Here is a 17,536-nt window from a genome sequence, read left to right as displayed (position 1 = left end):
ATATAATATAATATAATATAATTAAAGGCAAACCCCACTATAATAATAATACACTGTACACTATAATACACTGTAACTGGACTGTAAGATATTTCATAACAATAATTGAAAAAAATATATGTTTTTTTAAACTCTTTTATTATTAATACTCTTTAATTATTAATTTATTTTATGTATTTAATAATAATTCAATATTATAATTAATATTGGTGTTATTGCCATATCACCCTGCAGCCCAAAACCAGTTACTCACTGAAGCTAAGCAGGGCTGAGCCTGGTCAGTACATGGATGGGAGACTACATTGGAAGACTGGGTTGCTTGGAAGTGGTGTTAGTGAGGCCAGCAGGTGGCGCTCAACCTGTGTTCTGTGTGAGTCCTAATGCCCCCGTAAAAGTAAAGGGGACACTATGCTGTCAGTGTGTTTTTCGGAAAAGATGTTAAACCGAGGTCCTGACTCTCTGTGTTCATGGCACTTCTCGTTAAGAGTAGGGGTGTAACCCCGGTGTCCTGGTTAAATTCCCTCCATTGGCCCTTACAGATCATGACCTCCCAATCATCCACTGAAATGGCTCTATCACTCTCTCCACTCCACCTGTAGCTGGTGTGTGGTGAGCGAAGTGACGTCGTTGTCCTGTGGCTGCCATCACATCATCCAAGTGGATACCGCATACTGGTGGTGGTGTGGAGAGACCCCCCTTCTGTTTGTGGAGTGCTTTGGGTGTATGGCAATACACGATAAATGCGCCATATAAATACACATTACATTACATAATGTATATTATAATTAATGTATATTTTCTGTCAACCATGTTTACAGATCTTCAGTAGATCACTGGAGTTGTGTGAAGTACCATTCTACACATAAAAAATGATATTTGTTGCTTGTTCAAACTACCTATTAAAATGAGCTTAACACAATTCTGGAGATTTTTAATCAACTTCAATTTGTTATGCTAACTTAAATGATTTGTGTTGGGACAATTTGAATAAACTATGTTGAACCCTGCATTTTTATAGTGTGTTTCAAATGCTCTACTGTCATCCAACCCCCCTGCACTCCCCTCCAGACAGCTTAACACATGGCAATTTAAGAAAACACAATTAAAGCTAGCTTTCTCCAACTCTCACATGGTGGCCCACTGAAGTTAAGCAGGGTTGCACCCGGTCAGGAGACCACATGGGAAAGCTAGGGTAATGGGGAATGGCAAAGCTTTGCTTCTGGAAGTGGTGTTAGTGAGGTGTGGGGGATTAACTCCCCAGTATATTGATGGGGACTCTATACTGCTCAGTGAGTGCCATCTTTCAGATGAGATACTAAACTGAGGTACTGACTTTGTGGTCATTAAAATCCCATCCTGGCCAAATTTGCCCACTGGCCTCTGTCCATCATGGCCTCCTAACCATTCCCATATCATAATTGGCTTCATCACTCTGTCTCCTCTCCACCAATCAGCTGGTCTGGTGCAGTATGGCTTCCGTCGTGTCATCCAGGTGGATGCTGCATGCTGGTGGTGGATGAGGAGATTCCTCACAAAAATGTGTAAAGGGCTTTGAGTGTTCAGAAAATTACTATATAAATGTAAGAAATTGTCGTGACGTCAGGTGACCAAAATTCAATGTCTAGCCAGCATCTAATGACAACGTTATTTTGACGTTCAATAATTACGTCAAATAACGTTGCTGACGTTGCTGAATACTGACATTTATTCATTAGGCATTGCAAACAAAATCTAACGTCTGATAGACGTCATAGTGGTAATGTCCACACAACATCACTAGACAATAATATTTGGTTGATTTTAGGTTGGACATTGGACATTGACGTTGGCCCGATGTTGAGTTCTGACGTCAACCTGATTTTCATTTCCAAACAAAATGCGACGTCCCCACAACGCTGGAGTACAATGTCAATCTGACACCATGTTGATGTCTTGTGCCTGCTGGGTGTTTAAGGCCATTTCGGTGATCATACAGAAAACATCTGTCATCTTCTCATCAGCGACGTGCATGCAAGATTTTGGACATCGTCTTGGACACTTTTAACGGTTCCAAACTGTTAGTTATAACTATAAAGCGCACGTCTTGAGGTAGTTCAGTATGATGCAATTTACCTTCTATGTGCGATTTGATTGGACAGGGATCACAGGACTGATTTTTCTAATCCCCATTGAAAATAAAAGCTAAAGTAGTGACTGCATTTTGAAGGAAAGTAGTGGAGTAAAAGTACCAATACAGCATTAAAAATGTACTCAAGGGAAAGTACAAGTAGACACTTTTAAAACTACTTAGCAAATTACAATTCCTGAGAAAAAAAAACTACTCAATTACAGTAATTTGAGTATTTGAAATGAGTTACTGTACACTTTAGCCTTGGCGGTATAATATTATCTACGTCATTAGAAAAGCATCGATGAAATCTTTTCTGATGTTTCCCAACAGAGACAGAGAGAGAGAGAGAGCAATGCAGATAAAATGTTCATGTTCTCCAGATCTAATTCAAAGTCTTTTTTGTCACACACTTCTCACAGAGGTAGCTCAGCCTAGAGGGTCAAAGCGACCAAACTGGTTCCTTTCTTCTCTTTCCAGCATCTTCCAGACATTATTCTTGATCTCCTTGGCAACCGTGCTTCAGCTGTGAGATTCATTTAATCCATAAATCCCTTAACAACATAAAAATGACAAAGAAAATTCATAATATCTAAATCTTGAGTTGCCATATTAGGAATATATTAGTAAAGAATGAATAAAAAGTACCCCTTCTACACTCAAAAAAGGACGTTTGCTGTTTCTTCAAACTACCTATATTAAATAAGCTGAATGTTACGCCCCGTCTTGGGGGTAAGGACGCAACATGAAAGGGAAGACTACACACACAATGCTGCTTAGGATAATATATATAAAGATTTTATTTTGACAATTATTTTCTTAAACAAAATTTGTCTCTTTTTCTTTGTCTTCAGGAGCTGACCAGGCCAAAACAACAAACAAAACAATCTAAATTTAAATCCCCTCTAAATTCCCTATTTTCAGCAAAAAGAAAGAAAATAAAATACACTTTCTTACCTTACTCCCTTGTCCACAAAAACAATCAATTAAGAAAAGTACAAAAGAAAATGGCGTCAAGCTCCCTACTTACTATGTACAAATATTTACAATCAGCAAACAAATCCAAAGGGGCAAAACATCAGAGTAGTCACTTAACAGGCAGAGGTCAGATTTTCAATGGCAACAAAGCAAGGGTAATACACTAAATACTTTCACAAACTCCAATTCAACTAATCTAACTAACAAAACACACAACTTCTTTCTGTAATCATAGACACACCACTACCAACCACAAGTGAGCTCAAACAGCTAAACAGGAAGTGACAGAGGAAGTATTTATAGGCAGCCAGGAGAGTCAGCTGACTAGGCAGGGTGTGGCATCAATTGGAGCAGGGGAGGGACCAAACAAAGAAACAAGCAGCTACTTCCTGCAGAGAGACACAAAACATTTCCCCAAAATAAAAAGAGCAGTATTAATACATAAAGGGACATAACACTGAAGCAACACAATTCTTGAGTTTTTGGAGGAACAATTTAATTGTTGAGAGTGTATTTTTCTGGGTTGCAGCTGGAAGGGCAACCGCTGTGTAAAACATATGCTGGATAAGTTGGTGGTTTATTCCACTGTGGTGACCTCTGAAACAGAGACTAAGCTGAAGAGAAATGAACAGTCAAAAACTTTCCATACATTTTTCACTATTCCATAGTAAGTGTGAAGCTGATTAGTTTGTTTTTGTTACATGACTTGAGGCAAAGTGCATAGAATCATCAAGAGGCGACATTCTGTTGCTATTTGGGAAAAAGCCACTAGATGCCACTAGTGTCATGCAGTGACCATTTTGGAATGAAAATTCCAATAGAACAACAGCACGGATAACTAACACTAGACAGAATGAATTACGATATTGAGTTAAATGAGTTAAAATGAGTACATCCCCTTTGAAAAGTAACATTTTAAGTGAAGTTTATTTATAAACTAATTTCGAGAGGATTATGTTCTTATGATTACTTGCGGCTGGTCCCGCATTATTCAATTTATGATTCACCAATCAGACGATTCCTAAGCCACTATAAATACTCTAAGTTCCATATAACAGCCATCTTCATTTTGAAGAATACCCCCTTCCACCCCTACTCCTCCTTTCCTAGATGGGTGGCACGGTGGCCCAGTGGTTAGCACCGTTGCTTCACAGCAAGAACGTCACTGGTTCTAGTCCTTACCAAGCCAGCTGACGTTTCTATGCGGAGATTACCAACACAATCTCACGGCAATTCGTAACTTTTTGATTTAGTGGCTAATTCGTACAAATTCGTACGATCTAATTCGTACAATTTAGTACGATTTGCTCATCCGTTAATGACGGTTGGGTTTAGGGGTGGGGTTAGGTGCCACGCCTCCTTTTTAAAATCATACAATTTCGTACGACTGAACTCGTACGAATTCGTATGAATTAGCCACTAAACTGTCAAAACGTAAAATACTTATGTTTTCTCGTGAGATCAAGCTGGAGATTACACGTTCTCCCCATGCTCACGTGGGTTTCCCCCGGGTCCCCTGATTTCCTCCCACCGTCCAAAAACATGCGACTTAAGTTAATTGACTAATCCAAATCAGCACCATAGACATGTTCCTAGTAAGTAGTTATCTCTTAAGAGCAATCACTATCTGTTCATTACTACAGCAGGGGAGTTCTCGAGATCTGCCTGAGCTCAAATTCCCCTCTCGCCTTGCAAACAGGAGGGAGCCCCGGGCTCGAGGATCTCATGAGCTCAGGGGGCTCTTCTGGGACAGCATGCCAAACAAGCTTTATAATCAATCATCAGCTAAGTGTGAACTCTTGAAAACATTTTAAAACAATATCCCAATTAAAACAGACAATTTCCAAAATGTTGAAAGAGTAAGTTTAATACATCTGATATCTGATATATAACATAAAATTAAGGTCAACAAAATTACTTAATTACTATGGTTTTTTTTTTAGTACTCAAATTAGGGTGAAGCAAAAATGAGTATGCACAACAAAAACTACAACAAAAACTACATTGTCTGGTAGTTTGTATGGCCTCCATGATTTTTATTGACAGCATTAAAAATGATGAATAAAACTGCATATAAAGATAAAAACTAAATAAATTCGAAGAAAGTTGCTTTTTAAATAACTTTATTAGTCTTTTTTTAACAGACAACACTGGAAAAAATACTATGTACTATTATAATATAACACTCCAACAAAAAGTACTGTTAATCTGTTATCAACATCCCATTTTGAAAGTCATCTTAATTTAATTTAACATGTCAGTATTAATATGTATTATGCCAGTGAGTAAACTATTAAATTAAAGTAATTTAAAGGAATGTCACCTAAAAGTGACAGTTTCAAGAAAACAAGTATGGTTAATATATTAAACATTAAGTCTGTAAAATAAACTATTAAAAGTGCTGATAATCACCAGTGTATGATTGTAAGTGTTGTATCGTCATCTTTCAGGTTGTATTTCAGCTTTGATGTGCTTTTTAAATTGATAAATAAAAAACAAAGGAGCTGCTTGCCATCGCGACAGCAATAAGATCCAATGGACGGCCGATCGCTTTCACTCCAGAATGGCGGACTCGCTGGGTGCTGCAGTTGCAATGGAACGCTCTATTGAGTGTCGCCTTTTGGTGATTCTAAGCTCTTTGCTTGAGGTGAGCTGAAGTGTTTACTTTCAAGTGTGTGCTGCTTTCCAATTCCCATACTATCCATTCTAAATAGTATTCAAAATTAGAGTTAGTGTGTCCCAAACCAAAGTATATTCAAAAGAGCATGCCAAAGGTTCCTGGATGGTATACTTTTCCATTAGAAATTCAAGGTGAAGACCCATTCATACTCTAACTGCTAATATTACCCACAATACTTTGCGCGTTCAATGTGAGTTTGGTTAGAACAGGGGTCTCAAACTTAGGCCATATCCCTGCACAGTTTAGTTCTAACCCTGTTTTAACTCACTTACCAGCAGGTTTCAAACAATCCTGAAGGACTCAATTAGTTTGATCAGGTGTGTTTAATGAGGGTTGGGACTAAACCTTGCAGACTTAAAGCACGGTTTAATGCACTTAAACCATGACTGTCATACAGACTTAAGTTTGGGCTCATTTAACTCAGACTACCAATCTGCCAATCACTGATGACCTTTCAACTTACTAGCCACACCCTAGCAACCATTTACAGCACCCTAGCAATCCCATAGACTTCCATTATAAATAAAAACTGCCATTGACTTTACATTGGACATACTAACAACATACCAAACCACACTAGCAACATGACATAATAATCATCCTAGCAACAGGACATACTAATCATACTAGCAACATGACATACTAATCATACTAGCAACAGGACATACTAATCATACTAGCAACAGGACATACTAATCATACTAGCAACATGACATACTAACCATACTAGCAACATGACATACTAATCATACTAGCAACATGCTAATTCATACTATAAACATACTAGCAACATGCTAATTCATACTATAAACATACCAGCAACATGCTAATTGATACTATAAATATACTAGCAACATGCTGATTAACAACCAACTAGCAATGCCTTAGCAACCACTCAGAACACCCTAGCAACACCTTAACAATGACCTAGAACACCTTAGCAACCGCCTAGCAACACCTTAGCAACCACCTAGCAACACCTTAGCAACAACCTAGAACACCTTAGCAACCACGTAGAAACACCTTAGCTACCACCTAGCAACACCTAATCAACGACCTAGAACATCTTAGTAATCGCCTAGCAACACCTTAGCAACCACCTAGCAACACCTTAGCAACCAACTAGCAATGCCTTACCAACCCCTCAGAACACCCTAGCAACCGCCTCGCAACACCTTAGCAACCACCTAGCAACACCTTAGCAACAACCTAGAACACCTTAGCAACCGCCTAGCAACACCTTAGCCACCACCTAGCAACACCTTAGCAACAACCTAGAACATCTTAGCAATAACCTAGCAAAGCATTAGCAACCACCTAACGCCTTAGCAACAGCCTAGCAACTAGTCAGAACACCCTAGCAACCACCTAGAAACACCTTAGCAATAACCTAGAACGCCTTAGCAACCGCCTAGCAACACCTTAGCAACCACCTAGCAACACCTTAGCAACAACCTAGAACACCTTAGCAACCACGTAGAAACACCTTAGCTACCACCTAGCAACACCTAATCAACGACCTAGAACATCTTAGTAATCGCCTAGCAACACCTTAGCAACCACCTAGCAACACCTTAGCAACCAACTAGCAATGCCTTACCAACCCCTCAGAACACCCTAGCAACCGCCTCGCAACACCTTAGCAACCACCTAGCAACACCTTAGCAACAACCTAGAACACCTTAGCAACCGCCTAGCAACACCTTAGCCACCACCTAGCAACACCTTAGCAACAACCTAGAACATCTTAGCAATAACCTAGCAAAGCATTAGCAACCACCTAACGCCTTAGCAACAGCCTAGCAACTAGTCAGAACACCCTAGCAACCACCTAGAAACACCTTAGCAATAACCTAGAACGCCTTAGCAACCGCCTAGCAACACCTTAGCAACCAATTAGAACAACCTAGCAACCATTCAGAACATCCTTGCAACACCTTAGCAACCAATCAGAACCCCATATCAACTGCCTAACTAGAAACATGCCAGCCTACACGTAGTTCTGACTGTTTCAGACTTCTTAAAAACTACTTCAATTCTTTAAACTTTAAAACTACTTCAGACTTTCAGACGAGGCTTTCTCAAGCCACCATAAAGTTTGTCTATGAACTTTACTTGTTAGTAAATAAAGTTTAAAAAATAACTATAAGCACACATTTTCTTTCTCTCGCTCTCTTTCCTATACACAGACATTAGTCCTGAAAATTAAATGATAAAATTGTTTCGGTTCCGGAAAGCTGCATGACGTTATAAAAGTTTAATAAACCGTTGCATTTATTCAATTCTGTGTATAAAATTGAGGTGTTTTATGTGTTACTGAGCTACATAAAGTGTAATGAGATGGTAAATGAAATAACCCTCACAACAATACAGAACTACTATGTTGGGATCTAATGTAATGGATGCAGCCAGGCGGGCTGTAATTGAGGTCAGAGCTGCGGTAGTCAAGTCAACCAGCACTGATAAAAGCTTTTCACTCCAGCTCCCTATTTCTGACTCATTTTCCAGGCAGAGCAGCACCTGGTGAATTATATCTGTATGGGCCACACACTCATCGTGTAGGAGCAGGTGCCAGGAAAACAAAAGTGTGGGGTCAGGCTGAACTACAGGAGAAACATCCCTGCTGTGAGACCCCCAAATAAATGTGTCGTGATTGGCGTCTCGTACAGAAATCACTGTGAATAGCATAGAGTGATATAACATTATGTGTGAACTATAGCAGGGGTGCCCAAACTGGCGAGAGGGGTCTGGATGCAGACCTGGTACAGTGCAATCTGTGCTGCATCCAATGCTTTTTAATGGGCTCACCTTACCCGACTCCTAACACTACCCCTCACAGAGACGTCACTCGCTGCATTGAGTGCATTGTGCACAGATGTTTTGAGAAAATCTATAGTAAGAGCTTGATTAGCTAACCCAGGAGTGTCTGATTGGGGTTGGAACTAAACTTTGTTTTATTATTGTCTACATCTATATCATAACCCTAAACCTGCCCCTTACTATAACCTGCTGTGTTTTATTATTGTCTCCATCTATATCGTGACCCTAAACCTGCCCCTTACTGTAACCTGCTGTGTTTTATTACTGTCTCCATCTATATCATGACCCTAAACCTGCCCCTTTCTGTAACCTGTTGTGTTTTATTAGTTTCTCCATCTATATCATGACCCTAAACCTGCCCCTTACTGTAACCTGTTGTGTTTTATTATTGTCTCCATCTATATCATGACCCTAACCCTACGCCTTACTGTAACCTGTTGTGTTTTAATATTGTCTCCATCTATATCGTGACCCTAAACCTACCCCTTACTGTAACCTGTTGTGTTTTAATATTGTCTCCATCTATATCATGACCCTAAACCTGCCCCTTACTGTAACCTGTTGTGTTTTATTATTGTCTCCATCTATATCGTGACCCTAAACCTGCCCCTTACTGTAACCTGTTGTGTTTTATTATTGTCTACATCTATATCGTGATCCTAAACCTGCCCCTTACTGTAACCTGTTGTGTTTTATTATTGTCTCCATCTATATCGTGACCCTAAACCTGCCCCTTACTGTAACCTGTTGTACTATATTATTGTCTCCATCTATATCGTGACCCTAAACCTGCCCCTTACTGTAACCTGTTGTGTTTTATTATTGTCTCCATCTATATCGTGACCCTAACCCTACGCCTTACTGTAACCTGTTGTGTTTTATTATTGTCTCCATCTATATCGTGACCCTAACCCTACGCCTTACTGTAACCTGTTGTGTTTTAATATTGTCTCCATCTATATCGTGACCCTAAACCTACCCCTTACTGTAACCTGTTGTGTTTTATTATTGTCTCCATCTATATCATGACCCTAAACCTGCCCCTTACTGTAACCTGTTGTGTTTTATTATTGTCTCCATCTATATCGTGACCCTAAACCTGCCCCTTACTGTAACCTGTTGTGTTTTATTATTGTCTCCATCTATATCGTGACCCTAAACCTGCCCCTTACTGTAACCTGTTGTGTTTTATTATTGTCTCCATCTATATCGTGACCCTAAACCTGCCCCTTACTGTAACCTGTTGTGTTTTATTATTGTCTCCATCTATATCGTGACCCTAAACCTGCCCCTTACTGTAACCTGTTGTGCTTTATTATTGTCTCCATCTATATCGTGACCCTAAACCTGCCCCTTACTGTAACCTGTTGTGTTTTATTATTGTCTCCATCTATATCGTGACCCTAACCCTACGCCTTACTGTAACCTGTTGTGTTTTATTATTGTCTCCATCTATATCATGACATTACACCTGCCCCTTAGTGTAACCTGTTGTGTTTTATTATTGTCTACATCTATATTGTGACCCTAAACCTGCCCCTTACTGTAACCTGTTGTGTTTTATTATTGTCTACATCTATATCGTGACCCTAAACCTGCCCCTTACTGTAACCTGTTGTGTTTTATTATTGTCTCCATCTATATCGTGACCCTAAACCTGCCCCTTACTGTAACCTGTTGTGTTTTATTATTGTCTCCATCTATATCGTGACCCTAAACCTGCCCCTTACTGTAACCTGTTGTGTTTTATTATTGTCTCCATCTATATCGTGACCCTAAACCTGCCCCTTACTGTAACCTGTTGTGTTTTATTATTGTCTCCATCTATATCGTGACCCTAACCCCACGCCTTACTGTAACCTGTTGTGTTTTATTATTGTTTACATCTATATCATGACCCTAAACCTGCCCCTTACTGTAACCTGTTGTGTTTTATTATTGTCTACATCTATATCGTGACCCTAAACCTGCCCCTTGCTGTAACCTGTTGTGTTTTATTATTGTTTACATCTATACCACAACCCTAAACCTGCCCCTTACTGAAACCTGTTGTGTTTTATTATTGTTTACATCTATATCGTGACCCTAAACCTGCCCCTTACTGTAACCTGTTGTGTTTTATTATTGTCTACATCTATATCGTGACCCTAAACCTGCCCATTACTGTAACCTGTTGTGTTTTATTATTGTCTCCATCTATATCGTGACCCTAAACCTGCCCCTTACTGTAACCTGTTGTGTTTTATTATTGTCTCCATCTATATCGTGACCCTAAACCTGCCCCTTACTGTAAGCTGTTGTGTTTTATTATTGTCTCCATCTATATCATGACCCCAAACCTGCCCCTTACTATAACTTGTTGTGTTTTATTATTGTCTCCATCTATATTATGACCCTAAACCTGCCCCTTACTGTAACTTGTTGTGTTTTATTATTGTCTCCATCTATATTATGACCCTAAACCTGCCCCTTACTGTAACTTGTTGTGTTTTATTATTGTCTCCATCTATATCATGACCCTAAACCTACCCCTTACTGTGACCTGTTGTGTTTTATTATTGTTTACATCTATATCATGACCCTAAACCTACCCCTTACTGTAACCTGTTGTGTTTTATTATTGTTTACATCTATATCATGACCCTACACCTACCCCTTACTGTAACCTGTTGTGTTTTATTATTGTCTCCATCTATTTCATGACCCTAAACCTGCCCCTTACTGTAACCTATTGTGTTTTATTATTGTCTACATCTATATCATGACCCTAAACCTGCCCCTTACTGTAACCTGTTGTGTTTTATTATTGTCTCCATCTATATCGTGACCCTAACCCCACGCCTTACTGTAACCTGTTGTGTTTTATTATTGTTTACATCTATATCATGACCCTAAACCTGCCCCTTACTGTAACCTGTTGTGTTTTATTATTGTCTACATCTATATCGTGACCCTAAACCTGCCCCTTACTGTAACCTGTTGTGTTTTATTATTGTCTCCATCTATATCGTGACCCTAAACCTGCCCCTTACTGTAACCTGTTGTGTTTTATTATTGTCTCCATCTATATCGTGACCCTAAACCTGCCCCTTACTGTAAGCTGTTGTGTTTTATTATTGTCTCCATCTATATCATGACCCCAAACCTGCCCCTTACTATAACTTGTTGTGTTTTATTATTGTCTCCATCTATATTATGACCCTAAACCTGCCCCTTACTGTAACTTGTTGTGTTTTATTATTGTTTACATCTATACCACAACCCTAAACCTGCCCCTTACTGTAACCTGTTGTGTTTTATTATTATCTACATCTATACCACAACCCTAAACCTACCCCTAACAGTAACCTAACACTAATATTAATCAAAGCTAAACACTGATTTTTTTGGCCCCCTTACTTACAGATTTCAACATTTGAAGTGGATCAAAACCTTTTATTAAAACTATTTTAAAGTTATCAACAACCCATTCTTGTCTTAGGACAAGTTTGAAAAACCTTTTTGTTCCAATTCAAAGGTTGACTATTTATCCCTATGGTTTGCACATACATAATTCTCTCGAAAATAAGTACAATCTTTTTTGGTGAATAATAATAATGACACGTTGTGATATGTAATGTGATGTTGTTGATCTGATGTGTAATCCTCAAAATTTTTAAACCTACTGAGGACATACATTTTTATAACTGTATGTTTTGAGAAGGAAAACCAAAGTGTAATTCAATAATTCAATACACTGTAAAAAATAATAGTAATTAATAAAAAAATCCTTAAATTTTTTGTTCAATCAAATTAACTTTTCAAGTTATCTCAACTTAAATCAGTCAACCTGACTAAAAAGATTACGTTAAAATTTGTATAGCTAAAACAATTTAATTGAAACCTGATTAACTTGATAAATTAAGTTAAAGCAACATAAAAGCATCTGTTGTCATGACTTTTTGTCATATAGTTTTTCCACTTTTCCACATGTAATCCAAACAAAAATCCAAAAGTGGGCAAATAAATCCATCTGTGTGTTTTGCGTTCTGCTGCTTATCACACAGCGCCACATGAAGGACACAACCTTGAACAACACAAAAATTAAACTGTACTCAAACAGAAGAATTTTTATACACTGTAAAAAAAATGAATGACAAAAAGTCAAGACAACAAATATTTCTATGTTGCTTTAATTTATTTTAATAAGTTAATCAGGTTTCAACTACATTTTTTAAGTTATACACAGTTTAACTTAATATTTTTAGTGAGTTTGATGAATCACTAGAAAAGTTAATTTAACTAAAACATTTATGGCAGCAAGAATAATTTTACAGTGTATAACTGTAAAATATGTTATTGTAAAAGGATGGTAACCGTACACAATTATTTTGGGGGATTTGTGCATTTTTTAGGCCTAGTATAGGCCTTTATGAAAATTAACCATGTTTTTACTAATAAAACGCATTTAAAAAATTCTGAGATCCACACAATTCCTTCGCGTTGTCCCAACACAAATCGTTTAAGTTAACTTAATAGTTTTTAAAAATGTAGGTAGATTGAACATAAGATAATTAAGTTGTCCTCAATTTTTTCTCAAGAATTGTGTTGATTCAGCTCATTATAAATAAGTAGTTTGAACAAGCAGCAAAATATTTTTGAGTGTAGAAAAGCATGGTTATTGTGGTTAAATTATGTTAGCCACACAAATAAACCATGGCTACACTTTCTATAGCTCAACCATGATTTGAATAGCAAAAGTGAGTGCTTTACAAATCAATTGGATTTCATTTGAATAAATGATGCTTGTTTTCTGAAGAGAAAAAGTCTCACTGCTTAACTTATCCTCCAACAACATAGACTGTCTAAACATCTGGTGCATATCTGAGAATCTCAGTAGGTCTTAGGTAGAACGTTTAGCATATATCTGCATTTGTGGAGAAGAATATGTAAATGAGATGAAAAAAACAACATACAACGTGTTAAAAAAACCTTTTCTTACATTTTATTTATAAATATACCATTGACTCACACCGTTGTAGCACACCGACACCTTAGAACTGTAAAACTTTCAACTATGAATATGTAACCATTACAGTTAATAAACCATGTTTAAGAGATTTCAAAGAGCTATTGTGGATCCTAATTTCCAAATTTTTTTATAATGTTAAAACGACACACTTCCACACTCATAAATACCATCAGCACCATGCAAAACACAGAAACTACACAGTATAAATGGATGACTTTAGGTCTAATTTGTGATGTGTTCTAATTCAATGCTCAATTCAAGTGAGAATACTCAGTTTTGTGTTCTGTGGTTCTTGAAGGCTGACTATTGTTTTTAAGTCAGTTATAAAAGCTTTGTGGGTTTGATTAGATAAGGTCTTTTTCCTAGCATTGTTACAATATTGTTAGTAATGTAATACTTTCTTGGTATTGTTCATCTGAGTAAGTGTCAAAAGCACTAAACAAGCAGCTGACAAATGACTGAAATATGAAGGCAACAATGATCAAATACTCTTTTTTTTTTCCTGTCTTTCATTCTTTTCATTTTTCCATGAGTGATTATGTATAACTGCAGATGTTTGAGAAGACTCTTGTAAATATGTGCATGTATAAATTGTTCATGGAGGTATATGATGAAGTAATCGAATAAACTAAATTGGCCGTAGTGTATGGGTATTTGCCAGTACTGGGTTGCGGCTGGAAGGGCATTCGCTGTGTAAAACATATGCCAAAATAGTTGGCAATTCAATCCGCTGCGGCGATCTCTGAAATATAGACTAAGCTGATAGAAAATAAATTAATAAATATGCTTATCATTATTTGCTGGCATGAGGTGGGTTTGGGGTTTGTTCTTTAAAATGTAAAAAAACTTTCAGTATTTCAAAAATAAAAAAGATCAAATAGATCTAAAAAAACAAAAAAGCAAATGATGTCTGACAGAATAAAAGCACATTATCTTTTTTCATCATATTCACAGTTGCACATTACAGTTGAATATAGAAACTGTTCTCCTTCAGGAGATATGTATTTGAGTTATGTTCTTTTGACTTGTTTTAAACTCTTCAAGATCCCAAATGTAAAAAAAAAAATAATAATAAAAAAAAACATACAGTTGAAGTCTGAATTATTAGCCCCCCCTTTCATTTTTTTTTTCTTTTTTTAAATATTTCCCAAATTTTGTTTAACAGAGCAAGGAATTTTTCACAGTATGTCCGATAATATTTTTTCTTCTGGAGAAAGTCTTATTTGTTTATTTCGGCTAGAAAAAAAGCAGTTTTAAATTTTTTAAACCCCATTTTAAGGTCAAAATTATTATCCCCTTTAAGCTATATTTTAATCGATAGACTACGAAACAAACCATCGTTATACAATAACTTGCCTAATCACTCTAACCTGCCTAGTTAACCTAATTAACCTAGTTAAGCCTTTAAATGTCACTTTAAGCTGTATAGAAGTGTCTTGAAAAATATATAGTCAAATATTATTTACTGTCATCATGGCGAAGATAAATTAAATCAGTTATTAGAAATGAGTTATTAAATCTATTATGTTTAGAAGTGTTTTTGATAAAATCTCTCCGTTAAACAGAAACTGGAAAAAAAAATAAACAAGGGGGCTAATAATTTAGAGGGACTTCAACTGTATGTACACAACAAGATTATTAGGAGTGCACACTAAGTAAACAAGGATAACTTTTTCCCTTATGGTCGAGGCCAATTGAATAAAAAAATAAGAGTATTTATAAATATACCATTGACTCACACCGTTGTAGCACACCGACACCTTAGAACTGTAAAACTTTCAACTATGAATATGTAACCATTACAGTTAATAAACCATGTTTAAGAGATTTCAAAGAGCTATTGTGGATCCTAATTTCCAAATTTTTTTATAATGTTAAAACGACACACTTCCACACTCATAAATACCATCAGCACCATGCAAAACACAGAAACTACACAGTATAAATGGATGACTTTAGGTCTAATTTGTGATGTGTTCTAATTCAATGCTCAATTCAAGTGAGAATACTCAGTTTTGTGTTCTGTGGTTCTTGAAGGCTGACTATTGTTTTTAAGTCAGTTATAAAAGCTTTGTGGGTTTGATTAGATAAGGTCTTTTTCCTAGCATTGTTACAATACCATCAGCACCATGCAAAACACAGAAACTACACAGTATAAATGGATGACTTTAGGTCATTGTTATAGTCAAATATTATTTACTGTCATCATGGCGAAGATAAATTAAATCAGTTATTAGAAATGAGTTATTAAATCTATTATGTTTAGAAGTGTTTTTGATAAAATCTCTCCGTTAAACAGAAACTGGAAAAAAAAATAAACAAGGGGGCTTATAATTTAGAGGGACTTCAACTGTATGTACACAACAAGATTATTAGGAGTGCACACTAAGTAAACAAGGATAACTTTTTCCCTTATGGTCGAGGCCAATTGAATAAAAAAATAAGAGTAAACAACCGTAGACAGATAAATAAATAAATTAATTAACCGATTAGTAAATATAGCAGCCCATAATGTTTTTAAAAATGCTCAATTATTTAAATGATGTTTATCAAGTATTTATGTCAAATTATTTTCTGTATAACTGTACTTTATTCCATGAAACTACAAATATACTGTAAAATGTATCAGTTAATGAACATTTTAATTATGATTTGTTAGACATTTATTTGCACTTTTGAATTGTATTATGAGACCTCGACCTCTGCTCTGATGACCGATGGTGTTGAACATTTAACTGTTTTAGCTTTTTTGAGATTACATTCATTCATTTTCAGAGGTCGCCACAGTGGAATGAATCGCCAACTATTCCAGCGTATGTTTCACACTACGGCCAATTTCATTCATTCATTCATTTTCTTTTTGGCTTAGTCCCTTTAATAATCAGGGGTCGCCACAGTGGAATGAACCGCCAACTTATCCAGCATATGTTTTACCCAGCGGATGCCCTTCCCGCTGCAACCCATCACTGGGAAACATCCATACACACTCATTCACAAACATACACTAAAGACAGTTTAGCCTTCCCAATTTACAAATTCCGCATGTCTTTGGACTGTGGGGGAAACCGGAGCACCCGGAGAAAACCCACGCAAACATGAGGAGAACATGCAAACTCCATACAGAAATGCCAACTGACCCAGCCGAAGCTCGAACCAGCGACCTTCCTACTTTGAGGCAACCACTGAGCCACCGTGTCACCCCTTTTTGAGATTTGAATGAGATTTAACTTAATTTTGGTTTAATATTAGGTTTATAATCTTGTAATTTACATGACCAAACCAAAATGTTTCTTGTAAAATTTTAATATAGAAGTCATCAGAGCAGAGATCAAGGTCCCATAATGCAATATGAAAATGTAAATAAATAGAAAATGAATCGCAAAACGCAGGAAACTATTAAACAACAGATTTTACACAGAGTAGATACCAGTGTAATCATTCTGTGTCACCATAGCGAGTATCTAATGAGAACCAAAAGACAAAACTATATTTTGTATTGACTGATTAGTCTTTCTTCTAGTCGTCTGACCAGTTCTGCTAGTTCCTCTGTCTGACGGGACTTTTCCTCCAGGAGCTCAAAGCGTAAACTGGAGATGTCCTGCTTGATCTCCTTTAGCTCCCCTGGAAATCACAAAGTGAACATGTGTACAACATCAACAACATTTATAAAGCCACTGCTTTTTTTATCTAATTATTTGAGTGCTGATTTGTTCAATAAAAGCTCAAAGTATTATGGGTTTGGAAAGACATGAGGATGAGTAAATTATATATTTTTTATTTTAAAAATGTTAAACTATCGCACTGCAAACGAATGCTTTTCTAACTTTTCTTAATGCATTTTTGTCTTGTTTCTTGTCCAAATAACGACATTCTTAAATCAAGAGGCATTTTCTAGACAAGCAAAAATATTGTCTTGTTTTTAGAAATAATATGTCAAAAT

General features: G+C 36.8%; 1 protein-coding gene across 1 annotated transcript in view; it reads right to left on the bottom strand.

Moving 5' to 3' along the window:
• Positions 1-16,988: 16,988 nt before the first annotated feature.
• The window catches only part of trpc6b (transient receptor potential cation channel, subfamily C, member 6b), a 35,989-nt gene continuing 35,441 nt past the window's right edge, over positions 16,989-17,536 (bottom strand). The window contains exon 12 of the mRNA XM_056478379.1: positions 16,989-17,217. Coding sequence (XP_056334354.1) covers positions 17,081-17,217 — 137 coding nt within the window. The 3' untranslated portion in view covers positions 16,989-17,080. The remainder of the gene's footprint in view (positions 17,218-17,536) is intronic.

Source organism: Danio aesculapii, chromosome 18, assembly GCF_903798145.1.
Source record: "Danio aesculapii chromosome 18, fDanAes4.1, whole genome shotgun sequence".
Taxonomy (NCBI): Eukaryota; Metazoa; Chordata; class Actinopteri; order Cypriniformes; family Danionidae; genus Danio; species Danio aesculapii.
This window is presented reverse-complemented; position numbering and strand designations above follow the sequence as displayed.